Source organism: Furipterus horrens, unplaced genomic scaffold (genome assembly GCF_987537825.1).
Source record: "Furipterus horrens unplaced genomic scaffold, mFurHor1.1.pri manual_scaffold_3, whole genome shotgun sequence".
Taxonomy (NCBI): Eukaryota; Metazoa; Chordata; class Mammalia; order Chiroptera; family Furipteridae; genus Furipterus; species Furipterus horrens.
In genome coordinates this window covers 29,464,592-29,479,895 of record NW_028327173.1, presented here as the reverse complement: position 1 = coordinate 29,479,895, position 15,304 = coordinate 29,464,592, and the positions used below count along the sequence as shown (strand labels likewise).

Below are 15,304 nucleotides of genomic sequence, written 5' to 3'. Positions count from 1 at the left end.
GTTCTCTTTTCCTTCTCCTTGCTGGGCCCTCTACCTCCACTCACACTGTGAAAATTGATCCTACCCATCACACATGAGCTCCTCCCACTGATAACCACCTGCTGACTCCCAAACCTAATGTCCGGAGCTTCTGACCTGCGTATACACCTTTCCACAGCCCTACTTCACAAGTAGATCACATTCAGCATGCCCGAATGAACTCACCTCCTGCCTATACTGATACATACCTTCACTTTTCTAGTGACCTGTCTTCCACGGATGACCCCCATCCATCTAATAACTCAGGCCAGAATCCCAAATCAATCCCTGCGCTGCCCTCTTACTCAGTCCACAGCCAGCCCCACCCCCGCCCCATCCCGTCCTGAGCTCTCTCTTACCTTCTGAGCAGCTCTGTCCCCTTCCTACTCTCCATTCCTGTCCCCGCCCTACAGCTCAGGTCCTCTCTGCCCCACTTTCAGACTAAGGAACATGTTCCAAATTGGCTTCCCTATTGCAAATCTCTTCTCCTCCTTTCCTGAAGTAGAAGTATTTGATTATAAAAATAACATGGTAATCACAAAAATAATTGCAACAGTTTATAAATGCAGGAAGTAAAAATTGCCCATAAACCCACCTTCAAGAGAACCTCTGCTGTTTATGATTTTGGTTCCTTTCTCCCTTACTCCCTTCAAAAACCTTTATAGTGCTTCTAAAATGATCTTCTGAAACATCAGTAAAGAGCTTAAAAAACCCCTCACTGAACAAGCTAAAGCAGGGAGGGTTCCGCAACCCCTGGGCCACAGACCAGTATCCCAGTATAGGAACAGGGTCTCACAGAAGGAAGTGAGTGGCGGGTTTCCATAACCACCTAAGCTCCTGAGCTCTGCCTCCTACCCCTGTCCCACCCCCACCCTGTGGATAAATTGTCTTCCACAAAACCAGTCCCTGATGCCAAAAAAGGTTGGGGACCACTGATCTATAGAACTGACATGGTTCTTGAGTAAGTCGTTGGTGTGGGAAAAAAGAGGGGCACGCTGCCCTGTATTAAGGTAGATTTCAGAGACATAATAAATAATAGTGCGAGGCTAGATTAAACCTTGAATCAAACAAACCAACTATAAAATAAATTTTTAGACAATTGGGAAAATTTGATTATGGAGTGGGTATTAGATGATGCTAAAGAATTTTTGTAATTTTGTTAGAGGTAATAATGGCATAGTGATTAAGAAAATACCCGTATCTTTTAGAAATACACACTAAAGTCAGGGGGGAAAATGACATGATACCTCTATTTCCTCTAAAATACTTCAGCAAATAACAAAAGGATAGATGAAGCACATGTGGCAAGATACCGACAACTGTCAGATCTAGGAGATGAGAATTTGTGGGTTCACTGTATTATTCTGTACACATCTTTGTGCATTTAGAAAATATATTATGGAAATCTTCAATCTCCAGAAACACACGGCGAGGAACCTCCCACTGCTCCCCCACCACACTCTAAAGTCAAACTACTTCACAAAGCGGAACCTCCACAATCCAGGTCCTGACTCACACTCCATCAGCACACATGCCTCCCCAGTCCCACAAGCCTGAGGCAAACGGAACCACTGTAGACCCCCCTGGACCTGCCGCCACCACCACCACGTACAACGCTCTCCTCTCCCACCTGGCACACTCCTACCCACCTCAGGCCTAGCTAAAATACTTCCTCCCCTGCAGCCTCCCTGAATGCCTTACCCCAACCCCAGGGTGAGCTGCTAACTCTTCCACTTGTGCCACAACATAGATCTTTAAGCACCAGAATTATTTGCTCACATCTATCTAGTCACCTGGACTATAAGCTCCTTGAAGGCACAGTCCTAGCACACGATAAGCATGCTGTAAAGGATGACGGTGTGAAGCGAAGAGATAGGGAGCCAAGATATTTTTAGAGTTCAAAGATGCCAGCATGTCAAGTGGGGAGGGGGAAGAGATGGTCGGGGTCCAGTGGAGAAGGAAATCACCATCACATGACAGCTAAGAAGTCCATACAGAGATAAAAAGGAGCCAGGAAGGCACTCAACAGTTCGCAAGCAGCGGCTGAATGAGAGGCATGTTAAAGAGCAGCCTCCTTCTCCGGCAGACTTCCCCAAGCTGCGATTCCTGGCTTTTCTCCCTGGCCCTAGGATGTCAGCAAGCTTCACGCAGCTGGGATCCGCTTTTGGCAGGAGTGCATCCTGGTCGGCATCCACAACCCATGGAAGACCAGTGGGAAACACTGCCTCAATGAGAGGGACCCGAGTCCTCCAGGGCTGCCTGTGACTAGGTAGATAATCTGTCTCATTGAGGGTAAAGGAGAACCAGGGCCATCTGACCACAGGTTAAAATCCACTTCAATCATTTTAACGGTAATAAAGTGACACTGAGCTCCATATGCCTCGTGTTAATTAAGCAGCAATACATAGCCTGAAAAACGCATGTGGAATTTTTAGCATATAGTAAAGTCTTTGCTATTGTTAGCTGCTTTTGTGGCAAGTGTAGGCAAGAAAGTCAGACAATACTACAAGAGAGGAGCAGCATGACCTGCAGTGTGACAGCAGGAAGAACAAGAGGGCACAGAGCTTTATGAAGGAAGAATGACTTGGATGTGGCAACAGGGAGTGTCAGGGATTCCATTTTCCAAGCTGAAAAGCCCTTTCCTGTGGAAGCTGCCACACAGAGAAAGAGCAGTGATCAGAGGCAATGAGGGGGAGGAGGCATGGCGGGCACCACCTCATGAGCCAGCACCCACCATGAGGAGGGACGGACATCTGGGAAAAGGAAGTCTACAGACACTGAACCCTGAGGTTCAGAGAAGGCAGAAAGGAAATGACATGGGCTCTGGCTGGTGTGGCCCAGTGGACTGAGCGCCAGCCAGCAAATCAATTCAGCGGTTCAATTCCCGGTCAGGGCACATGCCTGGGTTGCAGGCCAGGTCCCAAGTAGGGGAGTGAGGGGCGGGGGTGGTGGTGTTCTGAGAGGCAATAGATTGATGTTTCTCTCCCTCTCTTTCTCCCTCCCTTCCCCTCTCTTAAAATAAATAAAAATAAAATCTTTAAAAAAGAAAAAGAAAATTACATGGATATGAAAGACAGGGGAACATAGACAGTGAGTATACATAGGGGGGCTTGTGATGGTATTCCAGATGAATATACTTTAGAAATGTTTCATAATAACAACTTTTACAAGACAAATTTTTTAAAAGTAAGGTAAGGGGATAGGAAATAAAGGAAACCTTCTGCAGTGACTTCTGTCCACCCACCCCCACCCAAGGCTGCAACTTGACCCACATAAACTATGAGGCTGGGGAGAAAGAGCAGGTCACTGGGGCAGATGTGAGTCCAGCTGCATCCGACAAAGCTCTGCTATATCCCACTCAGACCCACCAAAACCGACAGAAAACACAGCTTTTGGTGAGTTTTCTAGGAGCCTGAACAAACATGTTCACATGTATAGCTCTGGGAATTCATTCTGGTCTCCAGAAGAATACTCCTTATCACAACATAATTCTGGGAGATGAAGAATTATGTGGGGGGTAGGGGTGGGGGAGAAGTGGGGGTTAAATTCTCATGGGAGTCTATAGGGCAGGCATCATTTATATGGAAAAAAACTTGAATTTTCAGGGTAGGAAAGGCCATCTCTCAAATATCTGGGCTGCAACAACTGCCACTCTGACGCTTGCGCCTCTGAGGCAAGGAGGGTCCAAAGATGCACCCAATTGATCCGCTGCCTTTCCTGAGGCTGCAATGCAATTCTTTGGAACCATCACACAGAGATAAGAGAAAGGAACTCCATTCTGGAAGTGAGCCAATGCCACCTGGCTTACTGCTCCACATAGCAATGGCAGGCTGGAGGACCACCCATAGGGTCTCTCCTGCCATCTCGGGCACCGTAGCACCCCCACCCTACAGGATTGCCTTCCAGGCAGCTCGCCCTTCTCCCAGAGCCCACAGCCCATACCTCCACCAGATCCCGCTCGCTGATACTTCTGGTGGCACTCCCTTTCTTCCTCGTGCACGGCTCTCCCCCAGTGACCCTGCCATCCCCTTTGGCATAGCTGTGCACAGTGAGAACTCCTGTTTGCCCTTGGGTTTGGCAGGACAGAGGCTCACTGGTTTCTGAATCGGAAGAAATAGACTCCCGGGATGAACTGGAGCCCAGGCTAGATGATGATTTCTTTTTGGAACCTGAGAAGACAAGGCGCCCCCCTATAGAGGCAGGATTCACAGAAAGATCCAAGGCAGTCGCTTCTTGTTCCTCTTGTTCCTCCTCCTCCTCCTCCTCCTCCTCCTCCTCATCCTCCTCTTCTAGTTTGACGTTTTTAAGCTCTTCAAATTTGACTTCAGCAGAGTCAGGATAATCTGAAACACAAATATACATTGGATAGGGCCAACTTTCTCCCACACATCTGAACCTCTTGAAAGGCGGAGTGGCAAAGCACAAACATGGGCAGCAAGTGAGACCTGGCCTTTAATCCTGGCCCTGTCACCTACAGGGCTGCTCTGTAATGAGGGGCTAACTGCTGATCCTCTCTGAGACTTCAGTTTCACCTTCTGTGTATAAGATGGAGCATAGCCTGGCAGACAGCAGACACACAGTGGTGACAGCTGCTAGTTCCCCAGAATCTCCTGCAGGAAATGAAGACCTGAGCTCAGGAGAGACCGAGCACCCCCAGGCTAGAGAATCTGAATGAAAGGCAGCCCAGCCCCAGAGTCCAGGTCCACAGAGCTGTCTGGCTCTCAGCAGAGGTACTGACAAGGTAACCTCAATGCAGAGATCCTTCAAGCCTGACTGGGGACTAATAGATGTGCCTCCCCACCAAATCTACCCTCAACAGCCATCTGAGTGCCTGGCCCAGAATACTGTGACCCCACCACCCCCTTCCTAAAATACAAATGGCTTCTCAAGCCTCCGAGTGAGCAGACCTAAGAAGGCAAGCAGTCCCTACAGCATCTTACTTCTATTTCTCTAGCCTCGTCTCCTGGTAACGCACATGCCCTCTACCCTTCTGCCACCATATGCAAATTACAGGAAATCACAACCACTGCCCTAGGTAAGTCATGTCCTTTCACATCTCCAGGCCTCTGCCCCTGCCACTCTTCTCAGGGATGCCCTTTCCATGTCCCCCACTCTGTCTGCCCACAAAATTCCTACTGTTCTTTGTAAGAGTTGGTTCTCTGTCGCTTCTCCAAAACAGTCAGTGCTTCCCTGACCCCTCACCAGGCAAAGGGATGGGGCCTTTCCCTTATGTTCCTCATCCACCTGGTGCGCTCCTAACCAAAGTGCTCCTCACACTCAGACCTGTCTCTCCCCTTTTCTTATTTGTGACCCTGCACTAAAGATGGCATCTGACACAGAACAGAACAATTAGGGTTGTGGGAAAAAACACCATAATCAACTGACCTGGGAAGGCAAGACCGTCCTCGACTTGCCGCACAGAGCTATGCGTGGGCCTGACGGGAGCAAGGGCAGCCTGGCACTCCATCATGTCGTACTGGCCGGAGCTGAGCTCCTCCTTGGGGAAGAGCTCACTCTGACTGACCTCCTGCGGTATTTCAAGACAAACTCGGTGCCTCTTTGTCCCTATACGGTGCTTGGCTAGGCTGCGAGGAGAGGAAGCATTTAAGAGTCCACGTGTATGTCTGCTTACACAAATATATCCCCACACTACCCAAAAGTGACTGGCCAGAGCCTGTCAGGCCCGCTTCACACTTCCGTGCCACCTCTTATTTGTGGGACCTGAGACAAGGGACTTTACCTCTGAGCCTGTGTCATCAAATGGAAGATGGGGATATCACCACCACCTCATGTTAGGCCCAGAGGACCTAAGAAAGCGCCTGGCACCAAGGAGGTACCCCATAAATATCTCTCCTTTCTTCCCCAACGGCCCAGGATAAATGGTCCTCAGAGGATAGATCCTCTGGCTCAGACACTGATGAGGCTGCCAACAGCAATACACCATTCCCTTGGTCTTGCAAGTCTTGTTCCTGCTACCACATCCACGTTTTTCGTTCTTAAATTATGCAATGCTTCACAAATTTACATGTCATCCTTGTGCAGGGGCCATGCTAATCTGTGTATTTTTCCAATTTTAGTATATGTGCATGCCGAAGTGAGAACCATACTCTCCACTTTTTAAAACGCTCTCACAGCCCTGGCCAGTGTGGCTGAGTTGGCTGGAGCGTCGTCCCACAGACCAAAAGGTCACGGGTTCAATTCCCAGTCAGGGCACATACCCAGGTTGTGGGTTTGATCCCTGGTCGGGGTGGATATGAGAAGGTAACCAATCAATGTTTCTCTCTCTCTGTCTCTCTCCCCCTTCCTCTCTCTCTAAAAGCAATAAAAAAATATCCTTCGGTGAGGATGAAAAAAATAAAATGATAAGTAAATAAAAGAGTCTCATACGATGAGAAAATGTGACTTTTCTGGCTCAGAGGGAGCCGTGCCCTGGCATGGGTGACCCTCACTCTAGCAAACCACAGGCCCACCAAAAGGTGCAATCATTCCTAGGTAATGGCCACAAGGAAGGTCTAAATGCCCTCACCCTGAGGATGCTGGAGCCTTTACCAAGGAGAACATTCTCTCAGCTGTGGCTCATACACCCCACTTAGAAACAGCCTTTCATCAGGTTATGGGGAGCTGCCCAGACACCCACTCAACAGCTGGGCCTGAGGGCTCCTGAGTTACCTTCTCTTCAGGTCGCCCTCCTCTCCATCCTCAGCCCCTTCCATGTCCTCCTCTGGACACTCTTCCTCATGCATTGCTATTGGGGGCAGTTCATTCTCCTTAAGAAACTCGGCAGCTTCTGGCGTGGGCAGAGTATGGTCGATAACTGTGTTGTCCTTCCCAGCTTTCCAGAGTTTGTACCTTTCTGGCTGGAACTTCCTCACAAACACATCCATGGAGATCTTCACCATATCCTTTCTGCAGGAACACTGTCACAAGTAACCAGAAGAGCTCCAGGTGAGCACACCTGAAGTACAGTATTTCCACCTGACCCCCAAAGCCATCACCTTCCTTTCAATGGAAAAATGTACAAGACAGTTTAAAGCCAAACTGTTTGGGTTCACAGGCTGAAGGCATATTGTGCTTGCAAAGCCTCCAGGCATGGAGGGAAGCAGGGAAAACGGGGCAGAGAATGCACGGCGCTGGGCCAGTCCACCCAGGCACTAACAGGATACATGAAGAACTGCTGGGATGAAGCTGTGCACTTAAACCCCGAGTGATCAACATGCACCTTCCCTTGATATCTATCCAAGCCAGGACCATGCAGGCGAGTCTACTCCTGATCAAAGGTCCAGCCCTGCTGCTTCCCTCAAGTAAAAGTAAACTCCTAAGAATTTCTCAACAGAGAAATCCCAAAATGGCTAAAGCAAGAAATATCAGTGTGTGTGGTTTTAATTCCCAGTATACTTAAGCATGGAAACCTCACTTTATACATTCTAAATCTGAACAAATTTTTAATAAACACAAGATGTTGGGCACTCTTGAACATTCGCAGCCACTTGGTTTCTGAATTCCAAAAGTTCAAAGAAAAGTTCTAATAACCAGTCAGTGCACCTAACAAGAATCAGACATCGTGAGGCATGGTGGGACAGAAAAACCAGCAGACTTACCAGCACCGCTTGTTTGCCATACTCAATCCACCGACGGGTAGCAAAATTGGTAGACTCCGCACAGTTGAAGCCGTGGTTAAAGCCAGCATGGTAGCCATAAGGGAAAGTGATCATAAACTCTCCAGCTTCCTGAGTTACCTGAACAAGAGCAGACTTGAAGCAGCTGCATCAAACTGGAGAAGTCCACAGAACTGAACTCTGAGCTCCAGCTCTGCCTCAACTTAGCTGAATAACCAAGGATAACTCATAAAATCACTGGGGCCTTGGTGTTTTCAGATGCCATGGCTACATATCAGATGTCATGGCTACAATAACCATATTCCAAAGGGACACTGTTCAGGGGGATCTGACTCTCCTGTGGTACCACTGGGAAGGTATAGTAGCCCCACCTTTAATCCCCTGAGATCAAAGTGTTGTTATACATGTTAGCTTTGGCCCACACATGGCAGAGTAATGAACTAGAATAAAGCTCCCCTGTGAAACACAGACCAGAAAGGGTGGTTTCTGTGTGAGACTGAGGATGTCTACATGTACAATCAGCTCACCTTGTCAAAGGGAATTCCATATTTCTTCAGCATTAAAGGGGAAATCAATGTCATCTTATGGCGGAGAAAAGCCTCGCAGCTTTGAGCACTTCCTGGGAAAAAGCCTGTTTAATCAAAAACAGGCACAAGTTAACACCGCTCCACACTAACTCTGTAACCCTAGCATCACTTCACACCTGTGCCTCTCGTCTGGACAATAAGGAGGATAAACCGCCAATGTGATCTCTGGGAATCCTTCTAGCTTTAGACCAATGCTAAGATTCTACGATGAGTCTCTGAGCTCCCCCATGCAGGCTATTACATGGGTACTTAAATTGTGTTTGGGGAACGGAGACAACCCAAGCAGCCTCTTTCAATAAAGAGCTCTGAAACGATTTAGGATCTTTCTCCATTCACCTGTATCCTCAGTCTTCTGTTAGTAACACATCTACTACAGAAGAGACTACCCAAGCTCTCTTGAAATGGGACCTCTAGAGGAATAAATCTATGAAAGTTCACTTAAAAGAATCAAACCACAAAATAATTTAATTTTGACTTTAACATCTGGGTTTCAGGCAAAAGATCAAACCCAATATGACTGGTACACTATCTCTGCTCAAATAAATCCATGCTTGATAAAACTGAGGCAAAGACAGTCTAATAAGGAATTACTAAGTTCCTTCTCAGGATAAAGCAGGGAAAGGCTCTGATTTCAGTTGCCCAGTTAGGATAAGCAAACTGGCACTCGGGCTGACCCGCACCCGCAGGCCTGAGAAAGGACATGTGAGAACCTGATCACAGAGAATGGACACTTTAGGGCAATAAGCATAGCTCACAGGAGGATCTGACCCAGCTATGGAGGAAACACAGTACCTTTGGCAAGGCGCTCCAATCGCTTTCCGTGCTCCGGGGGAACAGAGTACCTGCAATGACACAGAAACATTGGACACTGAGCAAAGGACAGTACAGGAGCTAAGGGACACATTCTTACTCTCAAAAGAGCTCAAAGTATCAGATTTTTCAACTTCCCAACTACAAAAATGAGAAATGGATCTAGAGAATTGACATATTACACCATTTGAGAGTGGGGAGCCCACATGGAAATGTGAGTGAGTGATTTTATTTCTTTTATATTCATCCATTAACAAGAGGTGCTGAATATTTACCATGACTCAGGATTAGGTATGTACTCAATGTTGCTCTCCTTTATAATGTTATTAATGAAATGAAATGGAAGAAGGATGGTATTATAGTGCTCCTGGCAGAGCCTGAAAGGCCTAACTGGGATAGGATAAAAGAAGAATAGAAAACAAGGGTAAATGGACTTGACACTTAGAGACCTGGCCCCGTACCTACTGCTGAACCCATTTTCCATTCATCTCCAGTTGTACTAATTAGCCCATCACTACTCCTCTACGCAGGTTATCTAGACACCATAAACTGCTCTTCATAAAAGACAAAAAAGCCACGTAAGACTACTCAAAACTTTCGCAAAACCACTAACTTTATATTCTAAAGTTCACAGTAAGTCTGTTTTAACCTTTATAATCAAGTCTCAAGATTATAACAAACAAACTTCCCATCCCAAATAGCTTCATTATGAAACAAAATAGATGAGGAGCTGAGGAAATGTTTGTCACCTAAAGGACTTCGGGCAACCTTGCACAGGAATTTGGAGGTCCTACTTCAGAGGACCTGAAGAGTGTGTGAAATAACCAGAAAACCTGATCTCTACACGAGAACAGAAATCCAATTTCAGGTACCTCTGGAATAAATGTGGTGAAGACGCGAAAGCAACATTTACAGATTCTAGAAGTCAAGCCAACTATTGAAGGTAATGGGATGGTAGTTAACAGGGTAATCACGGTCTTAAAAAATTTTGCCCCAAGACTAGAAACTGAAAAGTATTTGAAAGGAAAACACTGGGAAGGGATGTGGCTTAAGATGCTGGAAAAGGAAATGAAGATGGATACAGTTTCCATGACTCCCCATGAGCTGGCCCATGCTTTTCCCTTTGACCTCCTCACTCACTCCCATCCTTGTACACAGCACCCAAACAACTAAGCTTCCTCTAAAGACAACATCCTCTCTCTCAGCTTAGGATCCTTGCATGTGTTTTCCAACCACTTAAACACACTTCCCTCAGCCTTCTCTCTCCTGAACCCACCATCATCCCACTCAGCTACATTTCCTGCTTTTTGAGGTCTCAACTTAATTGTCATCTCTTCCAGGGACGCCCTTTCTAAATCCCACCCCTCATGTACCCTTTCCATGTGGACCTACAGCACCCACTATTTCCCATCAGAGCTTTTCTCACACTGTCATTTTCTCATACTTTGCATCTCCTTTCTGTGTGAGGGTAGATATCTCAACTGCCTTATTAACTAAATGCTGAGACTGAGTGATAGATCAACACAGGGAGAGAAGAGAGAACAAATCTTTCTCTCCCCAACTAGACAGAGAACATCCTGGCAGGCAGGAAGCACGTGCTGAGTAGACTTGCATCCCCTCGTGTTAAGCACACACTGCTGCTCACCAAATATTTTTTCCATGAGGACAAGGAGGCTTTCTATCATCTGAAGGAGTGACTCCAGTCTTGGAAGTCTGCCTCTAAGAAATGCCTCAGGCCTGCTCAGAAAAAGAAATTAGAAAGCAGTGGGATAGCCTGGAAGAGCCTCTGTGCCTCTTAGTCACTCAGCCAACTTATGCTTTCATATGATGGTATTAAGTGCCCTGCCCTCTAAATAAAGCCAGTTACTCAAAAGGCAGTCTGGGCACTGAGCTCCAACAGCATCTCATCACTTGAAAGTCTGTTTAAAATGTAAAATGCCAATCCTACCCCAAGCCTACTGAACCAGGGTCTGTGTTTTAACAAGATCTGGAGGCGTTTCCTAGGCACATGAAAGCTGAGGAGCCCTGCTCCGTCCTGAGAAGCGCCAATGCCAACTACAGGCTGACTTTACCAGGACTTTGGTTCTCCGAAGTGCAGGTAATTGATGCTGTATAGGTCCATGTCTTCAGTGTGCCAGGCGAAAGATGTCTTCCACATGCCAAAGTATAGGTATGGGGTGTTCACACCCTCAATGGTGATCCCACTCTCCTTCTCCACCAAGTCCAGAATTGTTTTCAGCCGGCCAATATTCCATTCATCAACATGCTGCAAAGGAAATGACAGTCCAGGACAAGTTATAATGAATATAAACTGAGGCTCTGAACCTATAAATCATGGAATAGGTCACAGGTGAGCTAACAAAAATATGGATAATGTCAAAACAGCATGGACATGAAGACCACAGCATCCCTCACTCACTTTTCACAGCCACTGCAGGAAATGATGCCATTATACCTCTGAAGGGCAAATACCACTTGGCGTACACTAGTCTATGAAAGATGAACAGAAAAGTGACAGCCACCTGTTCTAAATCCCAGAAGAGTTTGAACTGAAGCTAAAGAAACTTATGTCAAAATAGGAGAAAACTCTTAAGCCATAAAAAAGTACAAAACATGGGCCCTGACGAGTATAGCTCAGTTGGTTGGGCGTCGTCCCACAAAGTGAAAGGTCACAGGTTCAATTCCCAGTCAGGAGGGCACATGCCTGGGTTATAGGTTCAGGCCCCAGTTGGGACACATAGAGGCAACCGACTAATGTTTCTCTCCCTCTCTTTTTCCCTCCCTTCCCTTCTCTCTAAAAATAAATAAATAAATAAAAAATACAAAACATGGGAATTAATTATACTAATCTGTGACTTTTCTAGTCCTAATTTCCACTGAGTAGTGTTTTCAGTAAAAAGTCTCAGTATCACCCAAATCCTTTTCCTGAGCTGTCATGGTCAGCTAGGACGCCACCTCCTAGTGTATTGTGGATTATGATGCCCTGCTTGTACCTCCCCATCTCAGGTCCTTTTACATCTCTATACTGTCACCAACTAACTTGGATTCCACTTTTTAAACTCCTTTCTTCCATTAATTTACAAAAACATTAAAGTTAGTCTGAATCATAATCCCTGAAATGCCCTACAGATTTCTCAATCATCCAAAAAACTGGTCCTGACATTCCTTCCCTTTACATCCCAAGCCAGTGCAATTTGATAAAACAGCTTTTGCCACAGAATCTTGTCTGCAGGTTCTGAAAATCTAAGTAAGTTTCTCTTCCTAAATCCATACCCTCCTCTCATTAGATTAGTCAGTGATCTTTTTTTCTGCAGAAACCACACTGCCTCTCCCCCAACAATTCCTTCTTTTTTCTTTTCCCCAACAATTCATTTACTGTGATCCCACCCTTTCAAGAACTCATCAGCTACCACCCACAGGCTATTCTAACAGCCTTTGCAAAGAACACATTATCCGATTCACATGTAGAGTAGAAGAAGTAACATTCACTCACATGCAAAAATACCCCCAATTAAGCGAGCACAGCACGTCAGCTGGTGGTAGATCTTCCCTTTATTCATCCCGCCCACTCAGCAAGCAGCTTTTAGGGGCCTACTAAGTGCTGGGCAGATAAAAACGGTATTACATTACAAAAATGCTGCAGAGTTGCCAGTGCATCTCACCTTTTCATAAAGAGTGCCATTCACATCTGCCCCATAGATCGGGGGATTGAAAGTAAGATTTTTCCAGTATTTCCGTTCAAGCTCTTCAAACTCACTGTAGCGTGGGGTACAGTACCTTTCAAAAGTAAAAAAGAAAGTGCTAACCACTTACAAGGGACTAAATTCACTAGGCATTATGAACAGCACAAGACACAATCCCCTGTTCCAGAAACAGCAAGACATTTCAAATGAACGTGACATAACCTTGGCCTTCAAGGCTCCAAGACACAGCAACTCCCTCAATATCCCTTCCATGAGCTCTTGGCTAAAGCAAGGTAAGGTACATGAAGATGTAAGGCCATCTTCCTTAAGAAGCATGGTACCTTCAAATGTCTGAAGAAAATCTACTCAAGTTACACCCCACTACGATCAGAGTGGATGGGCCACCCAGGGAGAAAATAGGCTTACAGACTTGTGAGATCCAAAAGCCGCAAATGCCTATACAATTGACCCTAGAACAACACAGGTTTGAACTGTGTAGGTCCACATACACGTGGATTATTTTCTGTAAATGTTCTTTCTCTTCCTTATAATTTTATTTTCTCTAGTTTAGTTTTTTGTAAGCATACAGTACAGAATATATACACAAAATGCATTAGTAGACTGTTTGTCAGTAAGGCTTCTGTTCAGCAGCAGGCTGTTAGTAGTTAAGTTTTGGGAAAGTCAAAAGTTGTATGTAGATTTTTGACTTCACAGGGTGGGGGTGGGGGTGGGGAGTCAATGCCCCATCCCTACATTGTTCAAGGGTTACCTGTCTACCCACAGACAGCCAAAATCCAACAGCCTGTGAAGAGCAGAGGCCCAGGCAGAGCGTTGCTTCCCCGCACTCAGGCAGAGGAAGTGGCTCTGAGAGGGCGCATTTGTATTGTCACTGGTAGTGCAGCACCCGGTGCAGAGGCTAACGTTCAACAAATAGTCATGCTTCAAAACAAAGTAGTTTAAAACCACTTAAAAATTATTACACAGCAATTTTAAAAAGAGTTATAAATGTATTAGGCATTTGAAAATGCACGCTGTAACTCAAATGGCAAAAAAAATGTATCATGAGTGGATTGAATGGAAGCAAAGATCAAAATGAAATTTTGTGGAGATAATGGGATGAGTGAGATAAAAAGTCTTACTTTGAATACTGGTTTACATTTTAATGTCAACCAAATGACTAATATAGAGTTTAGAACTCTAAAGTTCCTTTCAAAATATAAATAATTCTTCCACCACCCACTGATATGCTTTATAAATTTAGATTTTTATCTACTGGGTTTTGCTGACCACGCAGACAGAAATCAAGGGTAACAATTTGTTGTATTTCAGATGAAAAGAAAAGACGCAGGACTGGTTAATTTAAAAAGAAAAGAAGTATTGTGAAAGAGGAAAAGGCCTACCATATGTTGACAAGAAGAGACGGTAGGCCCAGGAGACTGAGGCCTCTGGTGGAAGCCCATGTGAAACAGGAAACAGGTGTGCTTTGGTGCTCGCATCTCCGACCCCCATCCCCCACCCCTACATAGCAAGAAATCAGACCCAAAGGATGACATAGACTTTCATCTGCAGAGCATGTCACACTTCTCCAACATGCCTGTACATAACTTATTTCATTAGACAGCAGGTTGGCCAGCAATATAGATGTTTTAAGTGTTAAAGCTGTCAATAAAACTGGAAGACTGTATTTAAAACTATGATAAGCCAAAGGAAATGGCAAAGCCTAGAAATAGCTAGAGTGAGATAGCTAGATGTGAGAGAGACATGATAAGGCGCATGAAGTCATGCCCCAAAAGTGTGAAGACTGGCAAGTTTCGGATCTAATGCTGGGCTCATTCACAGCGAAGGCACAACATGTGTGACTGGCTGAAATCAAGACATGCGTAGATCAAAAAGGCTCAGGAGAAAAAGCAAGGAAAAAGGGAGGAATCCCTGTGGAAACTCAAAATTAAGGAGTAGCACAGGAATGGAGAAGATCCAAGGAAAAAGATTAAGAAAGCACAGTGAGAGCTGATGAGGGAAAGACAAAATTCATTCGCTGTACACCTGAGGTTAAATGAGAGCTAAGTGTTACAAACAGCAGAGAAACAACTGAAAACAGCAGGCCTAAATAAAGAAAGATGTTTCTAACAGAGACAAGAATGTACAGAAGATGAAGTCAGCAAAAATAGCAACCAGTCTGGTAGTTTATTCACACAGTGGCAATGTCAAAATGGAAAGGAAAGAGTACCTTTACCGGTTGTGAGGATTTTGAGCATGATTAAAGACATAAGGACCCAGAGGAAGAGATTAGCTACTAAAGCCACTTTTAGATTAGCAGGTGGTATCAATACAGCTGGCAAAGGCTCCTTTTGAACCAACTCCAACTTTTTCCTTGGGAAATCTGCAACTTAACTGCAGTCAGAAAGTAATTCTACTTTTGATGGAAAAACAATGGCATTACTTTATGTAAGAATATGGACAAGTTAAGACTGTGACACAGTACTGAGAGAAGGAAATGCTTCCTCCCAAAAAGGTCAGAAAGGGAGCCAGAAGCTAGAGCTGAGGAGACCAGCCTTCAGTAGGACCATAGCCATCTTGAAGAGAGCTATGA

At 45.5% G+C, this 15,304-nt stretch overlaps 1 protein-coding gene and 1 non-coding gene across 2 annotated transcripts in view; both read right to left on the bottom strand.

The window, feature by feature from the left end:
• The window catches only part of KDM4A (lysine demethylase 4A), a 39,678-nt gene that overhangs the window by 20,763 nt on the left and 3,611 nt on the right, over window positions 1-15,304 (bottom strand). Inside the window, exons 4-11 of the mRNA XM_090269282.1 lie at window positions 12,694-12,808; window positions 11,104-11,297; window positions 9,014-9,063; window positions 8,162-8,265; window positions 7,617-7,754; window positions 6,688-6,935; window positions 5,404-5,603; window positions 3,961-4,361 (exon numbers count right to left, since the gene is read on the bottom strand). Coding sequence (XP_090125408.1) covers window positions 3,961-4,361; window positions 5,404-5,603; window positions 6,688-6,935; window positions 7,617-7,754; window positions 8,162-8,265; window positions 9,014-9,063; window positions 11,104-11,297; window positions 12,694-12,808 — 1,450 coding nt within the window. The remainder of the gene's footprint in view (window positions 1-3,960; window positions 4,362-5,403; window positions 5,604-6,687; window positions 6,936-7,616; window positions 7,755-8,161; window positions 8,266-9,013; window positions 9,064-11,103; window positions 11,298-12,693; window positions 12,809-15,304) is intronic.
• On the bottom strand, window positions 6,016-6,120 carry LOC150014756 (U6 spliceosomal RNA). The gene has a single exon (XR_016510191.1). It is a non-coding gene; the product is annotated as a U6 spliceosomal RNA (small nuclear RNA).